The sequence below is a fragment of the Nyctereutes procyonoides genome, unplaced genomic scaffold (genome assembly GCF_905146905.1).
Source record: "Nyctereutes procyonoides isolate TBG_1078 unplaced genomic scaffold, NYPRO_anot_genome, whole genome shotgun sequence".
In the NCBI taxonomy this organism is placed as follows: Eukaryota; Metazoa; Chordata; class Mammalia; order Carnivora; family Canidae; genus Nyctereutes; species Nyctereutes procyonoides.
Genome location: NW_026575126.1, coordinates 40,697,877 through 40,720,417, shown reverse-complemented (window position 1 = coordinate 40,720,417; position 22,541 = coordinate 40,697,877). Strand labels below are relative to the sequence as shown.

General features: G+C 63.1%; 2 protein-coding genes across 3 annotated transcripts in view; one reads left to right on the top strand and one right to left on the bottom strand.

Annotated features, from left to right (window-relative positions):
* The window catches only part of CORO7 (coronin 7), a 66,963-nt gene extending 66,316 nt beyond the window's left edge, over window positions 1-647 (top strand). The window contains exon 32 of the mRNA XM_055340763.1: window positions 314-647. The gene's annotated coding sequence lies outside the window, so the exon portion shown is untranslated. The remainder of the gene's footprint in view (window positions 1-313) is intronic.
* Window positions 575-20,641, bottom strand: GLIS2 (GLIS family zinc finger 2). 2 transcript variants are annotated; one of them, XM_055340771.1, is made up of 7 exons: window positions 20,576-20,641; window positions 6,454-6,696; window positions 5,497-5,669; window positions 4,632-4,808; window positions 4,416-4,549; window positions 4,206-4,327; window positions 575-3,259 (listed from the first exon to the last, which is right to left on the bottom strand). In XM_055340771.1, exons 2-7 carry the CDS (start codon window positions 6,623-6,625, stop codon window positions 2,460-2,462), a joined length of 1,578 nt encoding a protein of 525 aa, XP_055196746.1. In that variant the 5' UTR covers window positions 6,626-6,696; window positions 20,576-20,641; the 3' UTR covers window positions 575-2,459. The 2 variants fall into 2 exon arrangements, with proteins under 2 accessions (XP_055196746.1, XP_055196747.1); XM_055340772.1 differs by having other exon boundaries at window positions 4,206-4,324.
* Between the last annotated feature and the right edge of the window lie 1,900 nt (window positions 20,642-22,541).

The window sequence follows — 22,541 nt, the reverse complement described above, 5'->3', positions numbered from 1 at the left end:
GGTGGGTGAGGTTGGCCAGAAGCCAGCCAGTCCAGCCCTGCCCACTGAGCTGTCACGTACCAGACATGGCCACTCCTGTTGTTAGGGCGCCAGCTCCAGGCCCCTCCAGCATCACCATCCTCAGACTTGCCCTTGCCCTTCCCTCTGGGTACAGAGCCCTGGGCCCCTGGCTCTGTCACAGGCCACCTCTCCTTGAGCTGGGTTTCAGTCCAGCATCTCTGGAATCTGGGTGGAATGTTCCAGTGACGCCGGGAAAGAGAAGCCTTTGCCAGACTCTGGTTGGACTGAGGCCAGGGAGTTGTGTCTCCCCCAGAAGTGAGATGCTCACCGAAGTCACAGCAGGTGGTGGCAGGATGAGGACCCGGAGCCATGATGCTTCATCCAGAATCTTCCATCTCAGTGCCCTCAGGACCTGCTCCCTCCCAGCTCCCAGGAGCAGGTCTGGCCGTTGTGGCATCCACAGGGTTGGAAGGAAGCCCCAGAACAGGGCCCGTGCTGACCCAAACCAGGCACGGGGCAGTCAGCGTTCTCAAGAAGGGCGGCTCCGCTCATGGCACAGCCAAGACAGAAACCATCTTTGCAACTCACTTTTATTGTTTCTTTATAAACTTCCTCTCACATGGAGGAATATATTGTTATAGTCATTAGCTTATCTTTTTTTTTTTTTTTAAACTCTATGCTAACAGCAATGGAGCCAAGAGGAGGAAAAACATAAGCTACAATAGAAAGGCACTTAGAACCTGTTAAAATACTGATATCCTGGAATGTGCAACAACAAACCCACAACAACAACACGTACACCAGCCCTCTCGAGCCTGGTCTGTCACCAAGTCACATGCTGAGCTAATGTCACCTTTCAGTGCCCTGTTCCTCTGCTCCCTGGGCTTGAGTCTCAAAGCCCTCACCCCCAACTGGGGACTTAAGGCCTGGGTCCTGGGGGGCCCGAAGAAAGGAGACCAGCTCCCTCCTGCTTCACTCACAGCCCCTTCAAGGGGCAGAGCCAGCACTGCCAGGCCCTGTCAGGGCAGGCCGGGTCAGGGTGACCCCTCTAGGACAGAAGGGCGGTCCAGGAAACGGTGGAGTCTGCAGAGCTGCTCAGAGGAGCAGCTGGGAGACCCTGGAGCTGCTGGGCTGCTGCCGCCACCACTACTGGCCTGCAGCTCCCTGTTCTACAGCAGGGGAAATGGAGTGCTTGGTCATGTGGCTGTGGAGCCAAAAGTCCTGACTGCCAGGCCACCTCCAGAGGGAACAGCAAGGGTGGGGGTGTGCCTATGCTGAGGCCCCCCGGGCCTGACAGGATGGGGCAGTGGAACACCAGCATCCTTAGCTTATTCCGGCCCATGCCCTGTGGGGGGTGGGGACACCTCTAGGACAGAGGCTTAGTTAGGAAAAGCCAAAGGAAACAGCCATGTCGTAAACCCTGGGTTCCTTCCTCTTCCCCCCTTCCCAACAGAGGGGCCCTCCCGTGGCTTCACCACCCCCAAGCCCAGGGTTTTCAGTTTGTGGCCTCTGGAAAGCTCGCAAACCCAGCACTGACCTGGAGCCCTACCTTCCCCCATGTGCCGGCTGTGACTTGGCACCCCCAGAATGGGAGCTGTGCCCCAGCCTGGGATTGTCCCCAGCCAGCCTCCCACCTACTGAAGCCCTGCGAGCCTCCAGAGTCCCTTGTGCTGAGTAGCACTGCCCCAGGCCAGGCCCTGCCCCACCGTTCCCTGAGCCAAATGAGGGCCCAGGGTCCTCGCGTCTGGCCTCCTCACTCAGGGCTCCCTGAAAGCAGAGGGAGGAGGCCCAGCAGGGAAGGGGCAGGGGAGTGGTCAGCAATCCCCTCGCTTTGGAGAGCACCCAGCCCAGAGAAGGGGCCAACCCTCAGGTAGTGCTGGCTGGTTTTGGACGGGCTAGTGGTGAGGGGCAGCTGGCAGAGCGGGCCTCCCTCTCTGAGGTTGGAGGCACCTTGTCATAGGGATATGGTGGCTTCTTCCTGTGGCTTTGCCTGCGTCTGTCTTGCTCTCCCTCTGGAGGGTGGGCCAGAGGGAAAGGGGTCCAAGAAGCCCCCAGAGCAGGGGCCCAGAGAGGCTAGGCAGGACGGGGACAGGCCTAGCAGGTGGGCAAGGCAGGGAGGGAGGGTCACCGACCCAGGCTGGCGACTGAATGAGGGAGGCACCAGGGTGGGCGGCCTGGGGGACCGAGGGGGGGGGGGCCAGAGGTGAGCAAGGCCTCAGCACCCGGGAGCACAGCCCTCCCTGGCTGGCAGGGCCAGTTCCCCCTCCGGAGCCTGGGACACCACCAATGACCTTCTAGCACCATCCTTGCTGCCCAGCTTTGTCTGGGGCTGGGACCACCGGGGGGCAGGGGGGGGACACAGCCACCCAGGCCCCGGGGGCAGGAGGACATTATTGCTATTTCGCAGAAGACTTTCCGTTCGTCAGGGGCAGGGCCGCAGGTAGCTGTCCGCTGGGCGGTCAGTTCACCACGGCCGGCTTGAGCAGCACGGAGCCTGGCGGGATGACCACCCAGCCAGGAGTGAGCGCTTCTGGGCTGCTGGCCGCGGAGTTGACGCCCGTGGACAGGTCCAGCACGGTGCCGGGCAGCAGGGACAGTCCGTCGGGGCTTGGCCGGGAGCGGCTGCTCTCCGTCCTCTCAAGGGGGGTCTTGCGGCCCTCCATGCCCAGAGACCTGGTGGGCACTGCCCCACGCCCCTTCTCCCCCTCAGCCTTGCCGCCAGCGGAGCCAGCGAGGAGGGAGACCACCGGCAGGCCCAGTCCACCAGCCCCAAAGGGTGAGGGCAGCAGCGGGTTCTTGGCCAGATTGAGGGGCAAGACGGGGCCCGGCAGCCCGGGGCCCATGCCCCCTGCACCCCCACCGCCCCCACCGTTGCCACAGGCCAGGGCACTGAGGTCAAGGGGGCCAGGGGCCAGGGGGAGGGGCAGGCCGGGCAGGCCTGGGCCTCCGAAAAGGGCAGCAGGGTTGGGGATGATGATCTGGGCTCCGCTGACATAGGGGCTGCCATCAGGGGTGGGCAGTGGTGGTTTGGGGGGCGGCCGCAGTTGCAGGAGCTCTTGCTGCTCATGAGACACGAAGTGGCCGTGGGCCTTGATGTGCTTGCGCAGCGAGCTGGGGTCCGTGTAGCGCTTGTGGCAGCCGGGCATCTTGCAGTAGTAGGGCTTGTCCACATAGTGGGTGCGCGTATGCTTGAAGCGGTCGCTGGAGTTGGAGTAGCGCTTATTGCAGCCCTCGTAGGGGCAGACGTAGGGCTTCTCACCTGCGGGGCGGGGCGGCGTGAGGTGCCTCTCCCAAGCCCAGTGTCCTAACCCCCACCCACACGCCGGGCAGCCCCAGGCCCCCCACCCGACACCGAGACCTCCCCGAGAGCGCGGACTGTCTGATGTGGGGGACGGTGTCCCCAGCACCCGGCACAAGATCTGATCCCGGGTGGGGACGACGGGGCGCAGCCACAGAAGCCAGCCCTGTGTGCCTCCGGCCTCCGTCCTGTGCTTTAATTTCTGGATGACGTGACCGCTTCAACCCACAAATCTGCGTGTGTACTCCCGGGAAGACCCACTGGGAGGCGGCCCAGGTCACCCCCGCGAGACGGTGCCCTGTGCTGTATTTGGTCCTGGCTCAGCAGAACACCTCTGGGTCCACGAAATGGCCACTCGCAGCCCTGAGCCTTTGAAGTGCGGCTGGCCCAAACAGAGATGGGCTGTGAGCGAGGGGAAAAATACGCACCGGGTTGTGACTCCACAACTTTGTACAAAATAATTCCAGCGTCTCATTGATAGTTTTTTTTAATATATCGGATTCAAGAAAATATTTCATTACAATTCATTTCACCTATCCCTTTATCCTTTTTTTTTAAATGTGGCAATTAGAATTTTTTTTAATTAAAAATTTTTTTTTGCAATTAGTAAATTTAAAATTAGGTGTGTGGCTCTGTTCACCAGTGCCGGCCCCACGGTGTGCTGGAGCCCGGTGAGGAGCAAGCACACACTACCTCCCAGGTGGCAGCACGTGGACGATCACATGCTGAGTGCTGAGTGCTCCAGGGGTGGATGTCGAGGGTCGCACCCACAGGAGAGGCTTCAGCCAGGAGTGGCACTTGGAACAGGACTGCTAAGCAATGAGACTGCCCCCCTCCCCTCCGCCGCCTCCTTGGATGCGCAGGATGCCCAGCCGCCCAGCCCCCGCCCTCCAGCCCAGCTCCTCACCTGTGTGCGACCGGTTGTGGATCTTCAGATTTTCCAGGCGTGAGAAGCTCTTGCTGCAGGTGGGGCAGCGGTGCGGCTTCTCATTGGTGTGTGTGCGGATATGGATGAGCATCTTGTACCTGCTCCAGGGAGGGCACAGGGGAGCTCGGCTCAGCTCGCCTGACACCCGAGCCCCTTCCCCCCGCCCCCCTCTCACCCACCCTCCCTCACCTGGCGTTGAAGCCTCGGCCATGGCGGGCACAGCCCTCCCAGTGACAGCAGTACCCTGCGTCCTTCTCAGGCTTGACGTGGTAATCGTTGACGTGATCCACCAGGTCTTGCAGGAGCTCAAAGAGCTGGTTACACTGTGGGGCCGGGGAGAGTTCTGGGTCTACATGGGGCCGCCCTGGCCCCAGCCCCAGCCCCAGCCCCCGCCCCCCCACTCACCTTGGCCCAGCGACACACCAGCTGTTTGGGCAGGGGTAGCTCTGGCGAGAGGCACTTGTCCTTGGGGGCGGTGAGGAAGGAGGAAGCAGGCAGGTGCAGGGCCCCCCCGGAGCCCAGAGGCAGGAAGAACTGGAAGGAACTTGGGACGCCATCCAGATAGCGCAGTGGCTGGAAGTCCTGGGGAAGACGGGAAGGGCAGAGCTGTCAGTGCTCCCACCCGGGCCAGCGCACCCAGACCCCCTGTGTCTCCTTCTGTGGCAGGTTGAGTCGGCCCCCAGGGTCATATGTCCCTGTACCTGTGGGTGTGACCTTAGTTGGAAATAGGGTCTTTGCAGATGTAGTCAAGTTAAGAAGTCATACTCGGGGCACCTGGGTGGCTCCGTCGGTTAAGAGTCTGACTCTTGATTTCAGCTCAGGGCATGATGGCAGGGTCGGGAGATCAAACCCGGCTTCGGCTCCACCCTGGGCCTAGATCCTGCTTAAGATTCTCTCTCTCCCTCTCCCTCTGCCCCCCACCCCTGGTCATACTGGATTGGGGGGCACTAAATCCAGTGATGGATGTCTTCATAAGAGAAAGGGAGATTTGAACTCAGAGACACACAAGAGAGGGAAGAAGGCAGGTGACACCAGAGGCAGAGGTTGAAGTGACACAGCTACAAGTCAGGGAACACTGAGAGCCAACAGAAGCTGGAAAGAAGTGAGGGAATAATCTTGCCCAGAGCCTTGGGACAGAGCACAACCTTGCTTCAGGCTTCAGCACCCAGGACTGACGGAATAATACCTTTCTGTTGTCCTAAGCCACCTAGTTTGTGGTCCTTTCCAGAAAACCAATGCACCTCTTCCAGAACCCTCACACCCTCCTTACCGGGGCACTGGGCACTGCAGGCAGGTCCCCATTGCCCTGGCGCTCGGGGGACAGCGAGCTGCTGCCATTGGGAGAATCCAGCCCAGATGGCGGTGACAAGCTGAGGTCCACCAGAGGTGCTGCCGAAAAGCGTCCCTCGACCTTCTCAGGGAACTTGGGGTTCAGCAGGAAGCCTAAGGGAGAAGCACTATTCAGGGACGCTGGAGCTGAGTCCTCTGAACCACCCTCCTGTGACCCTGGGAGCCACACCCCAAACCACCCCGGGACCCCAAGCATCTGAGCAGCCACCTGCACAGCTGACCAATGTGACTTTTGCTGCCACGAGAGGTCAGCCGTTGGTTAAGACCAGAAGTGGAAAGTACCCAGTGAGCAGGAATTGGAAGCCAGGCTCCTGGCTCACTGTCACACTGGCAGGTAGGGACCTTTCTGACTCCTCCTGGGCCCCTTCCTGCCTCACTGCTCCCTGTGTAACATGAGGGGTTTGGGCCAGGCTGCTTCCAGAGCCCTCTAGCTCAGACATGGAGGTCTGGTTTTCAGGGTCCAAGGAAGCAGAGCAGATGTCCTGAGCCCCAAGCACCCCCTGAGAAGCACTTGCTGGGCTTGGTCCCCAGTCTCCCCGGACCTGACTGACTGGCTGTGCTGCCTTGAAGCCCAGGAGGTGGGTCACAGGGCCTTTGTCACTGCTTGTGAGCTGCCTGCTCCCCCTTACTAGCTCCTCCATGTCTTCTCAGAGGCCTGGTTTGAATCCTGGCTCTGCTGTGCCAGCTTCATGAACTGGGCAGCTGCCTCCCCCCGGGGACAATGTCCCCTCCAGAGATGGAGAATAAAGGGACAGAGCTCTAAGCTGAAAGCCGTGAGGGGCCTGGTTACGTCCTGGGGGATACACCCCAGACGTTCTTCCCATTGCCATGGCTCCATCGGGGCCTGGGAGCCCCAGCCCCACCAGGGGTGCTGTACCTGAGGGCGGAGAGCCTGGGGAGCCTGGCGTGGGGCTGTCATCCACCAGGCCAAGCTCCCTGTGCAGAGCTCGATGCCGGACCACACTCAGCGTCCTCTCCCGCTTTTCTCTCGCCGCCCGGAGCTTGGTGATGCTCAGCTTCAGGTCGAGCGGCTCGTCCAAGGAGTGCATGGTGATGGGGGGCTGCGCTGGAGGTGGCTGCGGGCAGTGGGGAGTTCCCAAGCTGGTATTCAGGCAGGAACCTGGGGGAGGACAAGAGCTGTGCTGTGACACCGTGGCCTCAGGCTTCTCCTGCTGCAGCCCCTGAAGCCGCCAGGGGAGGGAGGTGTGGATGTGCAGCAGCCTGAAGGCTGTCTCCCTGGGAAGGGGGACCTTCCAAGTGGCTCTGGCCCCAGGTCGCATGAGTGCCAGCCACCTACTGAGAGCTTCTATCTTCACTACCTTCAAGTCAGTTCTGGAGGCAAAGCTCAGAGGGTCCATTTTGCCATGAAAACTGATTTTTAGAGACACTGCCTCAGGTCACAGAGCTAAGAAGTGGCAGAGCTACCAGTTGAAGGCCAGACCTCCCTGGAGTTGGTCAGTGAAGTCCCAAATGTCATTTCTGACCGAGTGGAAAGTGGTGCCCAGAATCACATGCCCAGCTTGAGCCTGAGGGCCCAGAACCAGGCCAAGAGCGGGTATCCTCCAAGGAAGCCACTAGTGGTTCTCAGCTACTGATCACAAGTGCTGCTGGTGTCGGGGCTCCTGGGCAGCTGTGGTCACCTCCAAGGGAAGGCAGCTGAGAGCCTGTCTCAGGCAAGGTGTGCAGAGCCTGGCCCAAGGGATGGGGGTGCAGACAGATGCCCTTGCTCCCAGGGGAGGTGCTGAAGAGAGGTGCTGATAGGCCCATGGAGCCAGAGGGCTCTGAGCCACCACAAGGGGGCAGCTGGGGACTGTGGTGCAGCCAGGCCAGCCAGGGACAGGGTTGGAGGGAAGTGAACCAGCTCTGCTGGGTGGTTAATAAAATATATACCATACATCATTTTTTTTAGTGGTGATGATACTCTTTTATTAGAAGTTCTCACACTGGTATTTTCACCATCCCTTAGAACTTCTCAATGGCGTGATTTTCTTCACATACAAATGACCCGAGAGCAAGCAAGGTCAACGCTGTATTCCAAACTCAAAAGTTTTTCCAGGGGCAATTCTTCCACATGTGGTCAAAGTGTATCCTTGTGTTTGCTAATTGGGGTGATTATACCCCAAAAATCTATCCGCTAAACAAGCCAAAACTATGAGACACTCCACGTCATTCACCATTCTTTCCACATTTTCATAACTTAATACAGAACATCCCTGTAACCGCCACATGGTACATGACCACACATTTCAGCTGTGCGCACACATGCACACCTCTCTCTCCCCCCGTGGGAACCAGAGATGCCCACCCGTGTGCAGAACTGCTTCACGGAGCTGGAAGGAGCAGGACAGCCTTTATGGCCCTACTCATCTTTTTTCCCGGCCACGTACCTCAGCAACTTTAAACAGTTTTCTCTGGTGCCAGGTCCTGGCTCATCCATCTCCCCTGAAAAGCTCTACTTCTGCCAAGACCCTCCAAGCACACGGGGACACAAGGCAGTCCCCTACCTAAATTAGGACCCTCTGCTTCTAGGACATTCCAAGACCCTACCAGCTACATGGCAACTCTAGGAGCCCAAGGAGGGACAGCTACACTTGGTCGTGGGACCCCATCTGTGACCTGACTTGCCCCAGTTAAACTGCATTAGGTAGGAGCAGTCAGATCCGTTTGGATTTGCCCCCCAGGCCACGCATGGGCCAGAGATGCCCATCAGGCTGCCACCTGGTCCTTTAGGAGCTCCAGACCCAAGGTGGGCAGGTGGGTGGGTAACAGTGATGGATGGACCTTGGGCCCTTCCACTCTCCCTCTGGCTGGACAGGGAGTTGCCCTCCGCCTGACCCCCCTCCCCTTATGTCTGTCTGTCTGCCTATCCCTCTACCTGTTTATTTTTAGACACAGGCCCAGTCCAACCTCCCTGAAGCTCCTCTGTGCTGGGAGCCTGGAAGGGGAGGAAGGAAGTAAATATTTATGCTGATTAAGAATTCAGGAGCCAGGAAGGGCTGGTGGCCTGGTCCTTCAGCTGGCCTAGGGCCACAGGCCTCCCCACAGCCTCCATTCCCCCACCCCCAACCGGACCATGTAGCAAGATGGTTTGGGGACTGGGAATTTAAACTGACCCTGTGATTGGCAGCCCTGCCCAGGTAACAGCCTTTTTGGCATCTGCCCTTCTGCCCTAAGCCAGAAGGGGTCCGGGGAGGATCCCTAGACCCTGTTATCTTGTTCTGGAGATGTGCAGGAGACCTGCATCCACCCACAATTAGGGAGGCCTGCAAAAAAGGAGTGTGTTAACCAGGGTGGGGCAGGCACAGTGCCCAGGTGGGAGTGGGGACTCCGGCGCCCCCCTTAACCAGCAGGTCCAGTCCCCAGAGAGCCCCCCCACACTTCCTGTCACTAGGTTCTGCCCAGGGAGGCAGAGCTTCATTGGGATGGAAGCCAGAACCCAGTCCAGAGGCCCAGCCCCCACCCCCCTACTCCCGGGAAAGGAGAAAGAAGCCACCCCCAAAGGCGCACAGCTCTCAGCATCCCCAACCCCAGGACGGGCCCCACCCAGGCGCGTCCTCCCAAAGGTGGCCCCACAGCAAGGGGAAGACCCCCTGTGACCTCCCCTGTCCCGACCTTGGCCGACCTCGAGGCGGCTCCTTCCACTCCCCCCTTCCCCCTCCCCCAGCCTGCAGACGCTGGTTCTGAACTGGGGCTCTGCTCTTTGTTCTGGGGCCGAGGAGGGGGGCGGGCGACCGCCAGGGTGGCACCGTCCCGGGCTCGGCGGCGCAGCGGGGGGGCCCCCTCGGGAGGCGGCCGGGCCAGCACCCAGGCGGGGGGCGGGGCAGGGGACCCGGAGGGCGGGCGGGGGCGGGGGGGGGGGGGGGGGGGCGGGAGGCGGCGCTGAGGTGGTCGCCAGCCGCCGCTCCAGCTGCGAAAGGAACTAATTAGAGCCCGGGGAGCGGGAGGAAGCGGGGCGGCGCGGGGACCACCGGCGGGCCGCGGCCTCCCGGGGGCGGGGGTCACCCCGAGGGTGGGCCGCACCCCCGCCGCCGGCCCAGACAATGGCCGCTATTGTGCAGCCGCTGCGAGCACCCCCGCCCCGCCCACCTGGGAGCCCACCCGCGGCGCGCACCGAGTGGGGGTGTCGGGGCGCCGCTGCCCGGGGCACTCCTGGGAGCGCAGCCCGCCCTTGCCATGGCCGTACACATGGGGAAACTGAGGCTCGGGCTCACCAGGCTTGCGGTGGGCTGGACTCCGCTCTGCGGAGCGCGGAGGGGGCGCCTGGGCATACCCACCCTCAGAGGCGGGCCAGCGCCCTGTAAGGTGGGGGGGAGGGACACCCCTGATTGCCCCGTAGTCCCCAAACTGCCCTTTCTCGGTCAGCCGTGGCCCTTTTGGCCTAGGACCCGGGGACAACAGCTCGGGATGCACCTCTGGAAGCCCAGTGGCCTTCCTGATCCCACACGGAGCGGGAAGCATGTCCCCAGCCTCCCCTGTGCTGCTTTGGGATCATCGCAAACAACATGCACTTCCCAAAGCTGGGGACACTGAGGGCCGGGCGGGCAGCAAGCCCACTGGAAGCCCTGGGCGCACATCACCCCACAACAGGACCAACAGCCAGCTGCTGACAGCCAGGGGAAGAGCGAGCACCTGTGAAGGCAGGTGCCGGGCCCCCCCATCTTACAGATGTAATCACTGCAGCTCAGGGAGGTTAAGTGACCTGTCCAGGGTCACGCAGCTTGTCTGAGGCAGACCTAGATTGCAAGCCCAGGTGAGTCCAGAAGCCAGGCTCACCAGACCCTCTGTGCCCATGGATGTGTGCGGAGGGGAGGGCAAAAGCCCTCCCGCCTAGCACCCCATCCCTTCCCAGGGGTTTGTGGGTGTTAGGTACAGAGCCTAGGAGGGGCGGCAGGCGGTGGGTGGGCGCTGGAGGGGCGAGCTATGGCGGGGGGGGGGGGGGGGGGGGGGGGGGGGCGGCACAGGGAGGCTTGGAGAGCCCAGGGCAGATACGCTGCCAAAGCAAACGGCCCCACATTCCTGGGAACTGCTGCGGCTCCCTCCCTGCTCTGGCCAAGGGCTCCACCCTCCTGGCAGCCCAGCGGCAGGGGCTGGGCAGGGGAGACCTCACCCTCTCAGCACCCCCCACCCCCCTGAGCAGGCAGGCCCAAGTGCGGGTCAGACCACCGCTCTGCTACTTCCTGCCCAAGTGACAGGGCAAGTCACCTCCCCGCCTCACTGTCCTCACCTCGAAAATGGGATGATGGTAATAGTAATGAGAACCCCTCCTTGGGTTTTGGCTAGTGACGCACACATCCAGTGATTTCTTAATGTTTCCCATTATTATGTCATATTCAGCAACTGAAACAATGCTGGGCACGTAGTAGGTCCTGGTCACCCTTGTTGAATTAACTGTCACCATCACTGAACCGTCCAGCCTTGGCTAGTCTGGAGCTGTAAGGACAGCTCTGTGGGGTGACTGGCCTCCCGTGTCCACAGACAACACAGTCTCACCGTCACCTGAGCGCGCCCGGCCTTCATTTTAAGGTACAACTAAACAAGCTTGTGCCCCTCAGAGAGCCTCAGGCATCAGCTGTCCTGTGCAGTGGCCACAGCTGACCCAAGCCACCTTCCAGGGTCCAACTGCTCGAAGAGAAGGAGGGAGGCCCTGGAGGCCCGAGCAGCCCTGGGAGAAGCAGGCCTCCTCCCGGACCCAGGGGAGGGGCTTATCCTGAGGCCTCGCCCAGCCCCAGCGGGTCCCAGGAGAGAGGAGAGGGGCCAGGGCAGGCCGCACTTCCTGGAAGCCCGAGGGGTTCGCCTTCCCTGGGAACCTCTCAGCAGGCAGGCCCCTCCCTCCCCCATCCCAGATGGGCCCTCAGCCAGCCCTGGGGGGCCTCCCCAGATTCCCGTGGGAGGGCAGACCCCACCCAGGTAGGAGCGCCAGCGCCCCAGGTGACCCAGCCAGGGCCAAGCTCTCTGTGCTCAGCTGTGGGGGCCTCAGGAAAGCCCTCAGCCGGGCAGCACCTGAATAGCAGTGGGTGCCAAACCTCACTCAGGCATGTTTAGATAGCGCTGCCAGGGCCAGGCTAGCTGCTCCCAGTCCCCTGCGCTCCGGCCGAGGCTGTGGGGCCTCAGATGGGGTCCCTGTGGCCCCTGTGAGCCTTAGTCACAAACAGGTACCACATAAGTTGTCAGGTGTCAGCTCACCGGCAAGGTAGGGACCCGGGACATCCCACAGGGAGAGGCAGGCCAGTGCCTGGCATGCAGGAGATGCTGGCAACTAGTAGACTGAGGATTCTGGTTCCTGACCCTGGGGGGGGGGGGGTGCCCCATGCAATCCCTTGGCCTCCCCAGGTCACCCAGATACTTCAGCAGTGCTGAAGCTGAGAGGCTCAAAGCTGGCTTCCCCGCCCCTGTGCCCACCCCCTCACCAGTCCTGGCTTCACCAATGCCACCAGGCTGGGGTGGGGGACAGTGAGGGTAGGGAAGAGCGACTCACTCATGGGCCCGGCCCACACATGCATACTCACACAGATGTGCATGTCTGTCCAGCTGCAGGGGCCAGCCTGGCACAGAAGCCTCCCTCAGGCCGGTGGCTTCCAGGACCCCATCTCAAGGGCCTCCACCCCCTGCTGCCTGCCTGCCTGCAGCCACCTTTGCACAACTATGTCTGGTATTTTCCTGTCTGCCCAGCCTGCTTGGGGGGTGCAGGGGGAGAGGTGGTGCGTGGGGCTATGAGCACTGCCTGCACCTGGGCCTTAGCCAGAGGCAAGCCCGCCAAGCAGCCCCCACGCCCGCCCTCGGACTGGGAAGGGAAGGGCCGGGCCCAGGCTGCCCAGATCCCGGGGAGGAGCTGGCGCAGGGCTGTGGGGAGCCAGACAGGGACACACACCCACTGAGGCCTCGGCGGGAGCAGGCTGGGCCCTGCTAGGCAGCACTGCCACTCATGGTGGACAGTCAGGGCTGGGCACTGTGCCAGAACTCTCTGGGGCCACCACAGGCAATGGCCAGTATCCCACAGGACGCAAATGGGCACTCACTGCAGCCCGACATACAGGCACACCTGTGCCCCAACAGCATACACACAGGACACAGCATGTGACCAGCATCAGGCTCTGGGACCCATCAGTTACGAGGAGCAGCAGGGATGAGGCCCGGGCCCCAAAGTGAAGGAAACACTGCATTTTCCCAACCAAGTCCAGCTCTAAGACAACCCTGTGAGTACCTCCCTGGGTCCTGGGGGCTTTTGCCATGGCCAGCCCTCCCACTGCCCTGGGACAAGCAGCAGGCCCTGGACAGCACCTGCCAATTCTGAGCAGAGGCTGGCAAGGCGGGCTCTGGACTTTGGCCCTTCCCTCCCTCGGCCTCATTTACCCCATCGCTCAGTTATGCATTCCAGCAGCAGGCCCTCCACCCCACTCCATCCTGGGGGCCCACAGATGAGTGAGGATGAAAGGCGCCCAGACCTCGGTGGGGGAACAAGAGCAGGAGGGCTGGGGAGGGCTGCTCCTAAGCAGGGAGACATGGGATGAAGCGCTGGGGCATTAGGTCCTAACTTGCTCTGCAGGCCAGACAGGCCAGTCTGCCTCCGGCTCACCATCTCCATCCATCCTCACAGCCCTGCAAATTAGGTGCTAGCCTCTCCATTTTCCAGAGGGGGAGATGGAGGTTGAGAGAGGTTCAGTCACCCACCAAGGTCACAGAGCTTTGTAAGTAGCACGTCTGGGGTTCACTACCAGGTTCCAAGGCCCACACTCTTTCTGGGCCCAATGCTGTAGAGGCCTGGACTGCGGCCCAAGAGAGAGGCTGGGCCAGGGCCTGGAGGGCACTGGGAGCCATGGAGTGCTTTACACAGAAAGCATCCTCTCCCTTTCCAGCCCACAGGCCCCAGGCCTCAAGCGCTCCCCTGCAGCACCTCCTTTCTCAGGATCCTCCTTCTCCCATGAGCCCGATGCTCACTCATGGGTGCCAGGTCCCGGTGCACAACCTTCCACATTCCCATATTCTCCTCCAGCTGCCATTCCCCTCCTACCCCTTCCCGCAGCAAGTCTTCCCTGATTCACCCTCCTGGGCCTCAGACTCTTGCAGCCACGCATGGGCTGTTCTTCCAGGGGCCTGACAGCCGAGCAGAGGACCTGCTTCTGTCCCCAGGCTGCCGAGAACAGTGTTCCCAGCCCTGCAGGGGCCTGTGCTGCCTGCCACACTCATCCAGGGTCCAAGTCCTCACTCGTACCATCATGTCACCAGCTCCTGAATGTACCTTGGGTGCCCAGCCCTACACACAGAGTGCCATGCGCACTGCCCCCCACACCTGTCTTTGGCCCTGGCACTTACCCCTGCACCTGGCATTTAGAGCCTCACTCCAAGAAGGGAGTCCTGGAGCAGGTGAAGTCCTCGTGGAGCAGACCACTGCACTATTTCCCACGGCCCCCACGCTGTGCTAACTCCTTCCACTAGCAGGACCTGCGCAGTGATGCAAAGTGCTGGGGGCTCTGAGTCAGAACCTGGCCCACCACAGTCTGATGTGGGCCAAGCAGTTTCCCCACCCGGGAAAGGGAAGTTTCCCCACCCAGGAAAGGGAAGCACTGGCCTAAAGTAGCCTGGAGCTTGAGGACCCTAACCGCTCCCTGAACAGCACCATCGCACCTGCCCTCTCTGCTTTTCCTGAGAAAAGGAAAACCTGGCACTCAGTGTGTGTTGGTTGAATGAATAAATCCATTTGGGATACCCAGCAGCCAGGTGAGGTGGGTAGGTATGGAGGGACTGAGGCCCAAAGAAAGAAGTGGCTTGCCCAAGGTCAAGGTGAGAGGCAGGGCCTGGGCCTTGACACAGAGGTCTCTTCCCCTGCAAAGGACCCAGGAGGAGACCTGGACGAGGATGAGGTGGCCACTGTTGCCCTGGTTCAGATGGGATGACTGGCAGGGCCCAGTTCCCCCAGCTTCTGTCCTGCCATGCCCGCCCAGCGTGGCGCAGAGCCCACCCCAGAACAGCCAGCAACCAGGCCCAGGAACTCTGGACTCCACCCCCAGCCCCCCACTACCCCCTGCCTGCAGCCCTTTCTCCCTGCCCCCCCCCTCCCGTGCCCCTCCCCTCCTTCTCCAATTCAGCAGCAAAGCAAATCTAGAAGCTAGGGGCAATCTCCAAAGCCAAAAGTTAACAGCCACTGGGTAGGGCCCTGCCAGGCCTGGCCTGCTTCAGGCCCTTGGGGCCCATGGTCCAAAGGACCAAGCAGGGTGACCACTAGGTGTCCTAAGGTGGTGCTGCAGTCCCTGCCTGGAGGAGGGTGGGGCTGGCAGGCAAACAGCCAGCCGTGCTGGGGGGGGGGGGGTGCTGGGGGGGCAGGCTGCAGGCAGAGCTTTAGAACAGGCAGGACAATGGAGGGCCCCACAGCCCAGGGGCAGAGACATCATAGCTCAGGGTCAGTCAGCCTCAAAGTGTGGGGCTGGGGGATGGGGGCTCCGGATGCAGGAGGCAGCGGCCCAGGGGAGAAAGGGCTCAGGCAGGCCGAGACTTGCCAGCCAGATCCAGCTGGCTGATGGGGCGAAGGGACAGAGAGAGGCTTCTCCAGACGCAGCTGCCCCCACATCAGGGCCCAGTGTGAGGCCATCCTGCCCTCCTGCCCCTGCAGTGCATGTAGGGCCTGCGGTGGATGGGGGGGCCGGCCTGGGGTGGATGGGGGGCCTGGGGTGGATGTGAGACCTGGGGCTGATGGGGGGCCTGGGGCAGATGGGGGGCCTGGGATAGATGGGGGGGGCCTGAGGTAGATGTGGTGCCTGTGCAGATGGGGGCCTGGGGTGGATGGGGGGCTTGGGGTGGACGCAGGGCCTGCGGTGGATGGGGGGCCTGCAGTGGATGCCGGGCCTGGGATGGATACAGGGCCTGCGGTGGATGGGGGGGCCTGAGGTGGATGCAGGGCCTGGGGTGGAGGGGGGGCCTGCGGTGGATGCAGGGCTGGCAATAGTGGAGCTGAGGGGATTCCCAGGTTGAACTGACGTTTCAGGGGCCAGGGCCAGACTGCCTTAGGCTCTGGTCCCTCTCTGTCCCTCCCTGACCCCAAGTGACCCCAAGCGGAGCCCTTGAGTCTCCAACCTTCAGTGTCGCCGCCACCCCCACCCCCCGCCTGTCCCCACCAGCCGCCTCCTTACTTCTAGGGTCCTAGGGGGCACTAGACTGTGTGTGCGTCTGTGTAAAGGAGACGCGACCCTCTATCAGCTGTGCAGGACTGCTTTCCCAGGGCTGACTCAGGCAGGTCTGCAGCCTCCTGGGGCCTCTGAAGCCTCCCACCCGCCCTTGGCCGTGACTGGAGGAGGGGGCCCAGGGCTGGGTCAGTCCCCTCCCGGGCAGCCATCTGCCAAGGCAGGAGTACGTGTGCACACACATGTCGCACGCTCCATAGTGGGGCCCTCCCTGTGGCGGGTACTACCTGGCTTCTCAGGCCTCGAAGACAAAGGGCCTGAGGAAGCCCCAGCCTCTCCCCCGACCCCCAGTCACAGCTCTAGAAGATTCTCAATCCCTCTGCCCAACCCCCACCAGGGGCATCTGGAGCAGATAGAAAGTCCCCCCCCCAACACTGGAATCACTTCATATCTCTGTGCCCCCCAGGCTCCTCCGAGTCTGACCACCAGTTCACCAGAACCCTCCATCCCATCTGGGAGGGAGAGGAGAGGAAGGCCAGAGCTCCACGCCTCTGCCCTGCACGGCCTGAGGGAGCGTGGAGAGAAGCGTCCTGGCCAGGATGGCAGGTCAGGCTCCGTAGAGGCCCCCAGAGCTCCCCTGGGAGGGTTCCACAGCACCATAGCTGCAATGGGAAGAAGGGCCAGGGACCCCCGCAGACCTGGGCCAGGCCTCACCTCCCCGTGGAGCAGTCTGGAGCCAAGGCCAGAAGGATCAGTACCAGAAAGGGTGGAGGCTTGGGGGCCCCGTGTACACAGCTGCTAGGGCCACCTTGGGTTCCCCTCAAGAGCAGGATCCCTTCTTAAACCAGGTGGGAAACTGGCCACCAGATAGCACCCCCCAGCCCCCCAGCCAGAGCACACCCAGGAACTTGGGCCCAGATGCCCACTGGTCCTGCCCCATCCTAAGGCTTTAGTTTCTTCATTTGTCAACAGTGATCAATGGATCTTCCTCACAGGGCTGATGTGACAATTTCAGGTGACAGATGTCAACACCTGCAAAGTTCCCTGGGCCACTGAAGGCAGTGTGCTGATTTTTTCGGGGAGTCGAAAAAATCAGGCTGTTCCCCAGGCTGTTCCATCCCCTGACCAACATTGGCACCCTATCCCTGCCTTCCTAGGGGCCTAAGCTGGCATTCTTATTAGTTGGAGAGACAGCAGGGGTTTCCAGAGCTGAGCCAGAGGCAGGAGAGAGACCAGGGTCTCTGTGCTCCAGGCTGCGCCCATACACAGAAACCCCCGCAGCACATCCTTTCCTGTCCCAGCAGCAAAGCTTCAACCCTGGCTGGTCAGCAAAGCGCCAGAGGTCCTACCAGAGGTGCACAATGCCGCATCCCCGCCCCCAGCCACACCTGAATGCACCAGGGTGGCGCTGAGGCGGCCACCTTAGAAGCCACTGGGGCAGATGTGCAGATCCCATCTCAGAGAGGTGCCACCCCGGCACACGTCTGGGCCGCACACCTTTCTGGCTGCCCTGACCTCACCAGCCAGGGATCCTCCCCAACTCTGGGTGAAGGGGGGACCAGCCGGCACCTTCCGCCAGTCACCCCCTGGCCTCGGTCATCTGTGTGAAATATAAAACGACAATAATAATCCTGAATAGAGGGATCCCTGGGTGGCGCAGCGGTTTGGCGCCTGCCTTTGGCCCAGGGCGTGATTCTGGAGACCCCGGATCGAATCCCACGTCGGGCTGCCGGTGCATGGAGCCTGCTTCTCTCTCTGCCTGTGTCTCTGCCTCTTTCTCTCTCTCTGTGTGTGTGACTATCATAAAAAAATAAAAATTTAAAAAATAATAATAATCCTGAATAGAGGGAGGCTTCTCTGCAGCCCTGAAGAGAACTTTCCCCCTATTCCACCCAGCTTGGGGCCTCTCCACTACAAGCCGAACTCCCTGCTTGGGTGAGGGGCCTCCACAGGCTCCCCTGGTACATAACCTGGGGGGGGGGGTCATCCGGTGCCCAAGAGGAGAGCCAGGAGCAGCCATCTCCCCCACCAAACCCCAGGGCGCCTCCCAGCACCAGGGCCCCACCCCGACGCCTCCCGAAGAGCTCAACTGCAGGCCCCAGCCCCAACATCTGGTCCCCAGGCACAGCTGTCGCCACTCTCCCTCATCCTGGGATTGCCCCCAACTCTGCACAGCACCCATCCCCACCCCCTCGCACAAGTGGGATTCCAGGCAAGTCAGGGTGGATGAAAATGCACATGGGAAAATGTTGTCAGGAAAACACATTCTTCCTCCTGTACCGCAGTTCAGACCCCAGTTCAGACCCTGGGAGGATTAGGTGGCAGGAGACACTCCCACCGCCTGGGGCCAAGGCCAGGCCAGGGAAGGGGGGGTGGGGGCTGTAAGGTGGGGTGAGAGGGGTGCTGGCCCAGGCCCCCAGGAGGGGCCCTGGCAGGGCTTTGTGTTCCCGCAGGCCAGTCTGCCCTCTGAGGGCACTCCCAGCGAGGGGAGCCCAGGCACAAGACATGGCTGTGGCTACCCATTCGCAGCTGGCTTTTTAGAAACAACAAAAGCTTTGGGGGGACGCGGTTCACACGATTGTTTGAAATGAGGTTTTGGGATGTCTGTGGCATCCAGTTATTCATACTGGCTCCACCCACGGATAATTGAGAGTTGGCTTTTGTTGGCCTGACCCCACTTCTCAGCGCACCCCCCCCCAACAAGTCTTGTCACAGACTCCAACTCGGGAAGCTCACCTTGTCTGACCTCTTGGTTTTATGGAAGAGGAAACTGAGACCCAGGAAGGGGTGGGGTGATGGGGGGGTGGGGAGCTGGCCCAAGGACCCCTGGGAGTTGGTGGGCTGGCCCAAACTCAAATCTAAGACATCAGATTCCCAGGCCAGGGGCTTTTCCCAGTTACCCTCCAGGCTGTGGCCTGGCTCTTGTGAATCCCCCAAAGCCACGGACTCTAAAAGTAGTGGTGCCTGGAAGTGGGGTGACTCACTGTCTGGCTTCCTGGGGCACCCCCTCCCCATCAGTGAGGGAGGGACTGGCAGGTGTCCCTGTGTAGAGAGCCAGGAGAAGGGAGAGGCCCCCCAGGGGACCTAGGCCAGGGTCACTCAGGGGCCGAAGAGCCCCAGCTGGAGGGATTTAACACCAAAGGTCAAAGGTCACAGACAGGGAAGGGCGGGCAGGCTCTGGGGGTCAGAGGGTCGGCGCTAATGGCAGCTCCGGAAAGGAGGGGGAGGGTAAGGAGCTAAGGAAAACAGGGCTGCTTCCAAGGGGTCCCCAACCCCCATACACTGTGCCCCAACGCCCTGACACTGCCTCCTCCTTGGCTGCTTGCAGACAGGGCCAAGGAGAGCTGGAGGTGGGCTGTAAAACGGGCAGGGCTGGAGCTTGGAAGAGGTGTCCTGGGAAGGGCTCCCCAGGTGCAGCCCCTCCCCCAGAGTGGGCCAGGGCCAGCTGGGAGGCCCAGCCCAGGCCCAGAGGGGAGAAGGAGGAGCAGAGGGGGAAGGCTCCGAGGTCACGGGGAGGGATGTGTGGGCTGGGCTGGAACAGCTGTGGCGCTGTGGCACCGGGAGTGGGGCTTGGAGAGGGCTGGGTGGGTGGGCAGAAGGAAGCGGCCAGTTTCTCCTTCCCTGAGCTTGGGAACTGAGGAAGCCCCTGAGGGGGCAGGGTGTCTCCTGCGGGTCTCTAGCATCAGCTCGGCCCCAGCTTCCCTCGGGGCTGGAAGACCCTCAGGAAGGCTGCCTCGAAAGCCCACAGCTCGGGCCCTGGCCCTGGCCTAGACCGAGAGCCACGAGAGCTCAGGCCTTGGCCAGGTCCCCGGCTGGCCTGGCTGCCCCCTCAGTGTCAAGCGTTCCCTTCAGAGCCAAGATCCTGGGCTGTGATGGCTGGGGGCCCAGGGCTCCTCCCAGGATCCCTTCCCGCTTCCCAGGCCCCAGGGCAGGGCCAGGATCCCTGCCACCATCACTGCCCCGGGGGGCCAGGCCAGGCGGGCCCTCCTGGACAGGCGGACGGGCAGCATGCTGCCCTGCTGTGGCCCGAGGACCCGACCCACCAGGGCAGTGTGCCAGGGCCTCCAGGTGCCAGCCTAGATTCCAGCCCTGATCCAGGGGGCCTGCGGGAAGCCGGGTGCCGGCATCTCCCTCCCTCGGGATGCACCTGCCTCACCCCTCCCCCACTCCTCCAGACCCTCCTGCGGGCCGCCAGGTCCCCTGCCCCCTTCACTTGGCCGGGTTCTTCTGCTTCCCCGCAGACAGCAGTGGACGGACAAGTGCCAGCCCGGCCTCCGGCTCCCGGTCCTGACCGCGCAGCAACGCCCCCCCCCCCGTCCCGACCCCCAGGGACGCCTCCCTCCCTCCCCCCCCCCCCCCCCGCCCAGGAAGGGCCCGGGCTAGCCCGGGGCAGCAGGAGGGAGACTTTCCCGGACGAGGGAGGAGACACCTTCCAAACCCCGTCCTGGAAACAGCCCGGCGCAGCCGTGGGAAGGGGCGGCTGCCCGGCGCCCCAGACAACTTCGTGCCCAGGCTCCGGGGCCCCTCCCGGCCCGCAGCGCGCCCCCTCCGCGGCCGCCCAACTTCCCCGCCGAAGTTTGCTCCCGCCCCGGGCCCGGCCGCGGCTCGGCCCGGCCTCCGGACGGAGGGAGGGAAGGAGGGAGGAGAAAGACGGAGACGCGGAGGGGACGCGGCCGGGTGCCGGCGAGGGAGGGAGCGCGCGAGCCCAGCGAGCGAGGGAGCGAGCGCGGGGGCCCCGGCGAGGGCTCACAATGGCCCGGGGCGAGGCGAGGCGCGGACGCGGGCGGCGGAGGAGACCCTCGGGGCCCGCGCCCCCCGCGCCCCCGCGCCCCCGCGCCCCGCCAGCCGGGTCCCGGCCCCACGGCGCGACGCCCCGGAGCTTCCTACCTCGGCGGCGGGGTCGGCGGGCTCCGGGCTGCGGGCTCCGGCGGTCGGGGGGCGGCGGGGGCGCGAGCGGGGGGGGGGGCGGGGCGGGCGGGCGCCGGGGCGCGAGGCTCACGCGGCGCGGGCTCCCCTGGCTCGGCCGCCCGGCGCCCGGCCACTCCGCCACATCTGCAGCTCCGGCAGGGAAGGTGGCCGCGGCGGCCGGGCCGTGCGGGGATGTCTTGGAGAGGGAGGAGGAGGGAGGAGGGAGGCGGCGGGAGGAGGGCCGGGCGAGCCTCGGAGGAGGGGGAGGAGGAGGGGCGCGGGGGGCGGCCTCGCTCCCTCCTCCCTCCCCCGCTGGCTCCCTCGCGCCCGCCCTCCCTGCAAACCCCTCTCGCCGCGGCGGCCCCAGGCCCGGGGCGCCAGCTGCCAGGCGGGGCCTGCGCGTCGGGGGAGGGGGCGGCCGGGAGCCGGCGCGGGGCCGGGGGAAGGGAGGCAGCGAGGGCGGCGGGGCCGCGGCGAGCGGCGGGCGTCCCCCGGGGCCCCATCCCCGCGCCCCCCACCCCCGCGCGGCCCCGCCCCCGGCCGGAGGGCAGCGCTGGGACACCGCCCGGAGGTGGCCTGGGGGGGCGGGGGCGCGGGGGAGGGATGTCCCGCCCTCGGGGAAGCCCGGGGAGGGGGCGGGCGGGGCGGGCGGGCCCAGAGGAAGAGCCCCGGAGACGGGGAAGATGGAGGAGGTCGCTGCGGCCGAGGGGGCGGAGGCCCCTCGCCTCCCCCCCCGCGGGGTCACCTTGGCCAGGCCCCCCGCAGCCCCGGGCGGCGGGGAGGGCGGCAGGAATGCCTCTCCGCAGGCCCTGATTTCTCCGCCCAGCCCAGTTCCAGGAACGCGCGGGCAGCGCCCGGCGGGCAGAGGCCCCGGCTCGGGATTCGGGGAGGCGCAAGCCGGGGTTCGAGCCCGGACGGGAGCCCCTCCCTCGCGTCCCAAGCCGGGCTGGTCCCCCCGCCCCCCCACCCCCCGTGCCCTCGGGACGGGCAGGACGAAGTCCGGCCGGGAGCGGTCCGGGCTTCCGCTCGGCCCTAGTCTTGGTCCTAGCGGTTGGGACTACCTGCGTCCCCAGCCCGAGCGCTGGGGATCCTCGGTCGCGCCCCGACCCTCCGCGCCCCCTCCGCGCCCCTGCGCGGCGCCCGCCGTTAGGACCTGGAAGGAGTGGGTGCCGGCGAGGGCGAAAGCCCCGCACCCCCCTAAGCTGTCTTTTCCCTCCCGACGTTGATCCAGACTCGCGTTCTGGTGTGTCTCGTTTGGGCCAAGCTGGAGCCCCTGCCCAGTTACCTTCTCTGCGGTCGGGTGGCAAATCTTGGTTCACAGTTGGCCTCGAGGAGTGCAGGAGAGGAAGAGCATCCTCTGGTAGGTGAGGCATCTGACTCCGGGTGCATCTGCTGCCGCTGTCCCCCGCCAGCGCCTGAAGCCGGCGGGTCTTGATCATGCAGCATCCTCATCTCCTGGCACCGCGCTTTGCACCTAGTAGGTGCTCAAGACATTTTGCACTGATGAATACAGGGTAGGTGCTCCTTACATGTTAAGCGATTGTACATATAGTAGGTGCTCCTGGCTGTTGCATAAATGGACACAGAGTTCCTGCTCTCATGACACAGAAAATGCTTATGATATTTTGGGCAAATGGATACATAGATGGAGCTTATGATGGTTGCATGAATGCACACATAATAGGTACTCATGACTTACAGGAACAGACGCAGAATAGGTGCTTATGAACTGTTGGGTGATACACGAAAGGCCTATAAGCCCCGAAAGTAGCGATTTGGAGGTGACCTCCTCTGCCCCCACCCCACCCCGATTTCCCTCGTGTGGGTAATGTGGAGTGAGACCTGGTTTTTTTTTTTTAATTTTTTTTAATTTATTTATTTATGATAGTCACAGAGAGAGAGAGACAGAGGCAGAGACATAGGCAGAGGGATAAGCAGGCTCCAT

Coding starts and splice junctions, on each gene's coding strand:
- GLIS2 (XM_055340771.1), bottom strand. CDS start 6,625: ATGCACTCCTTGGACGAGCCGCTCGACCTGAAGCTGAGCATCACCAAG. Junction 5,670..6,453: donor CCCAGGCTCTCCGCCCTCAG/GTACAGCACCCC, acceptor CTTCTCCCTTAG/GCTTCCTGCTGAACCCCAAG. Junction 3,260..4,205: donor CCACAACCGGTCGCACACAG/GTGAGGAGCTGG, acceptor CCCGCCCCGCAG/GTGAGAAGCCCTACGTCTGC.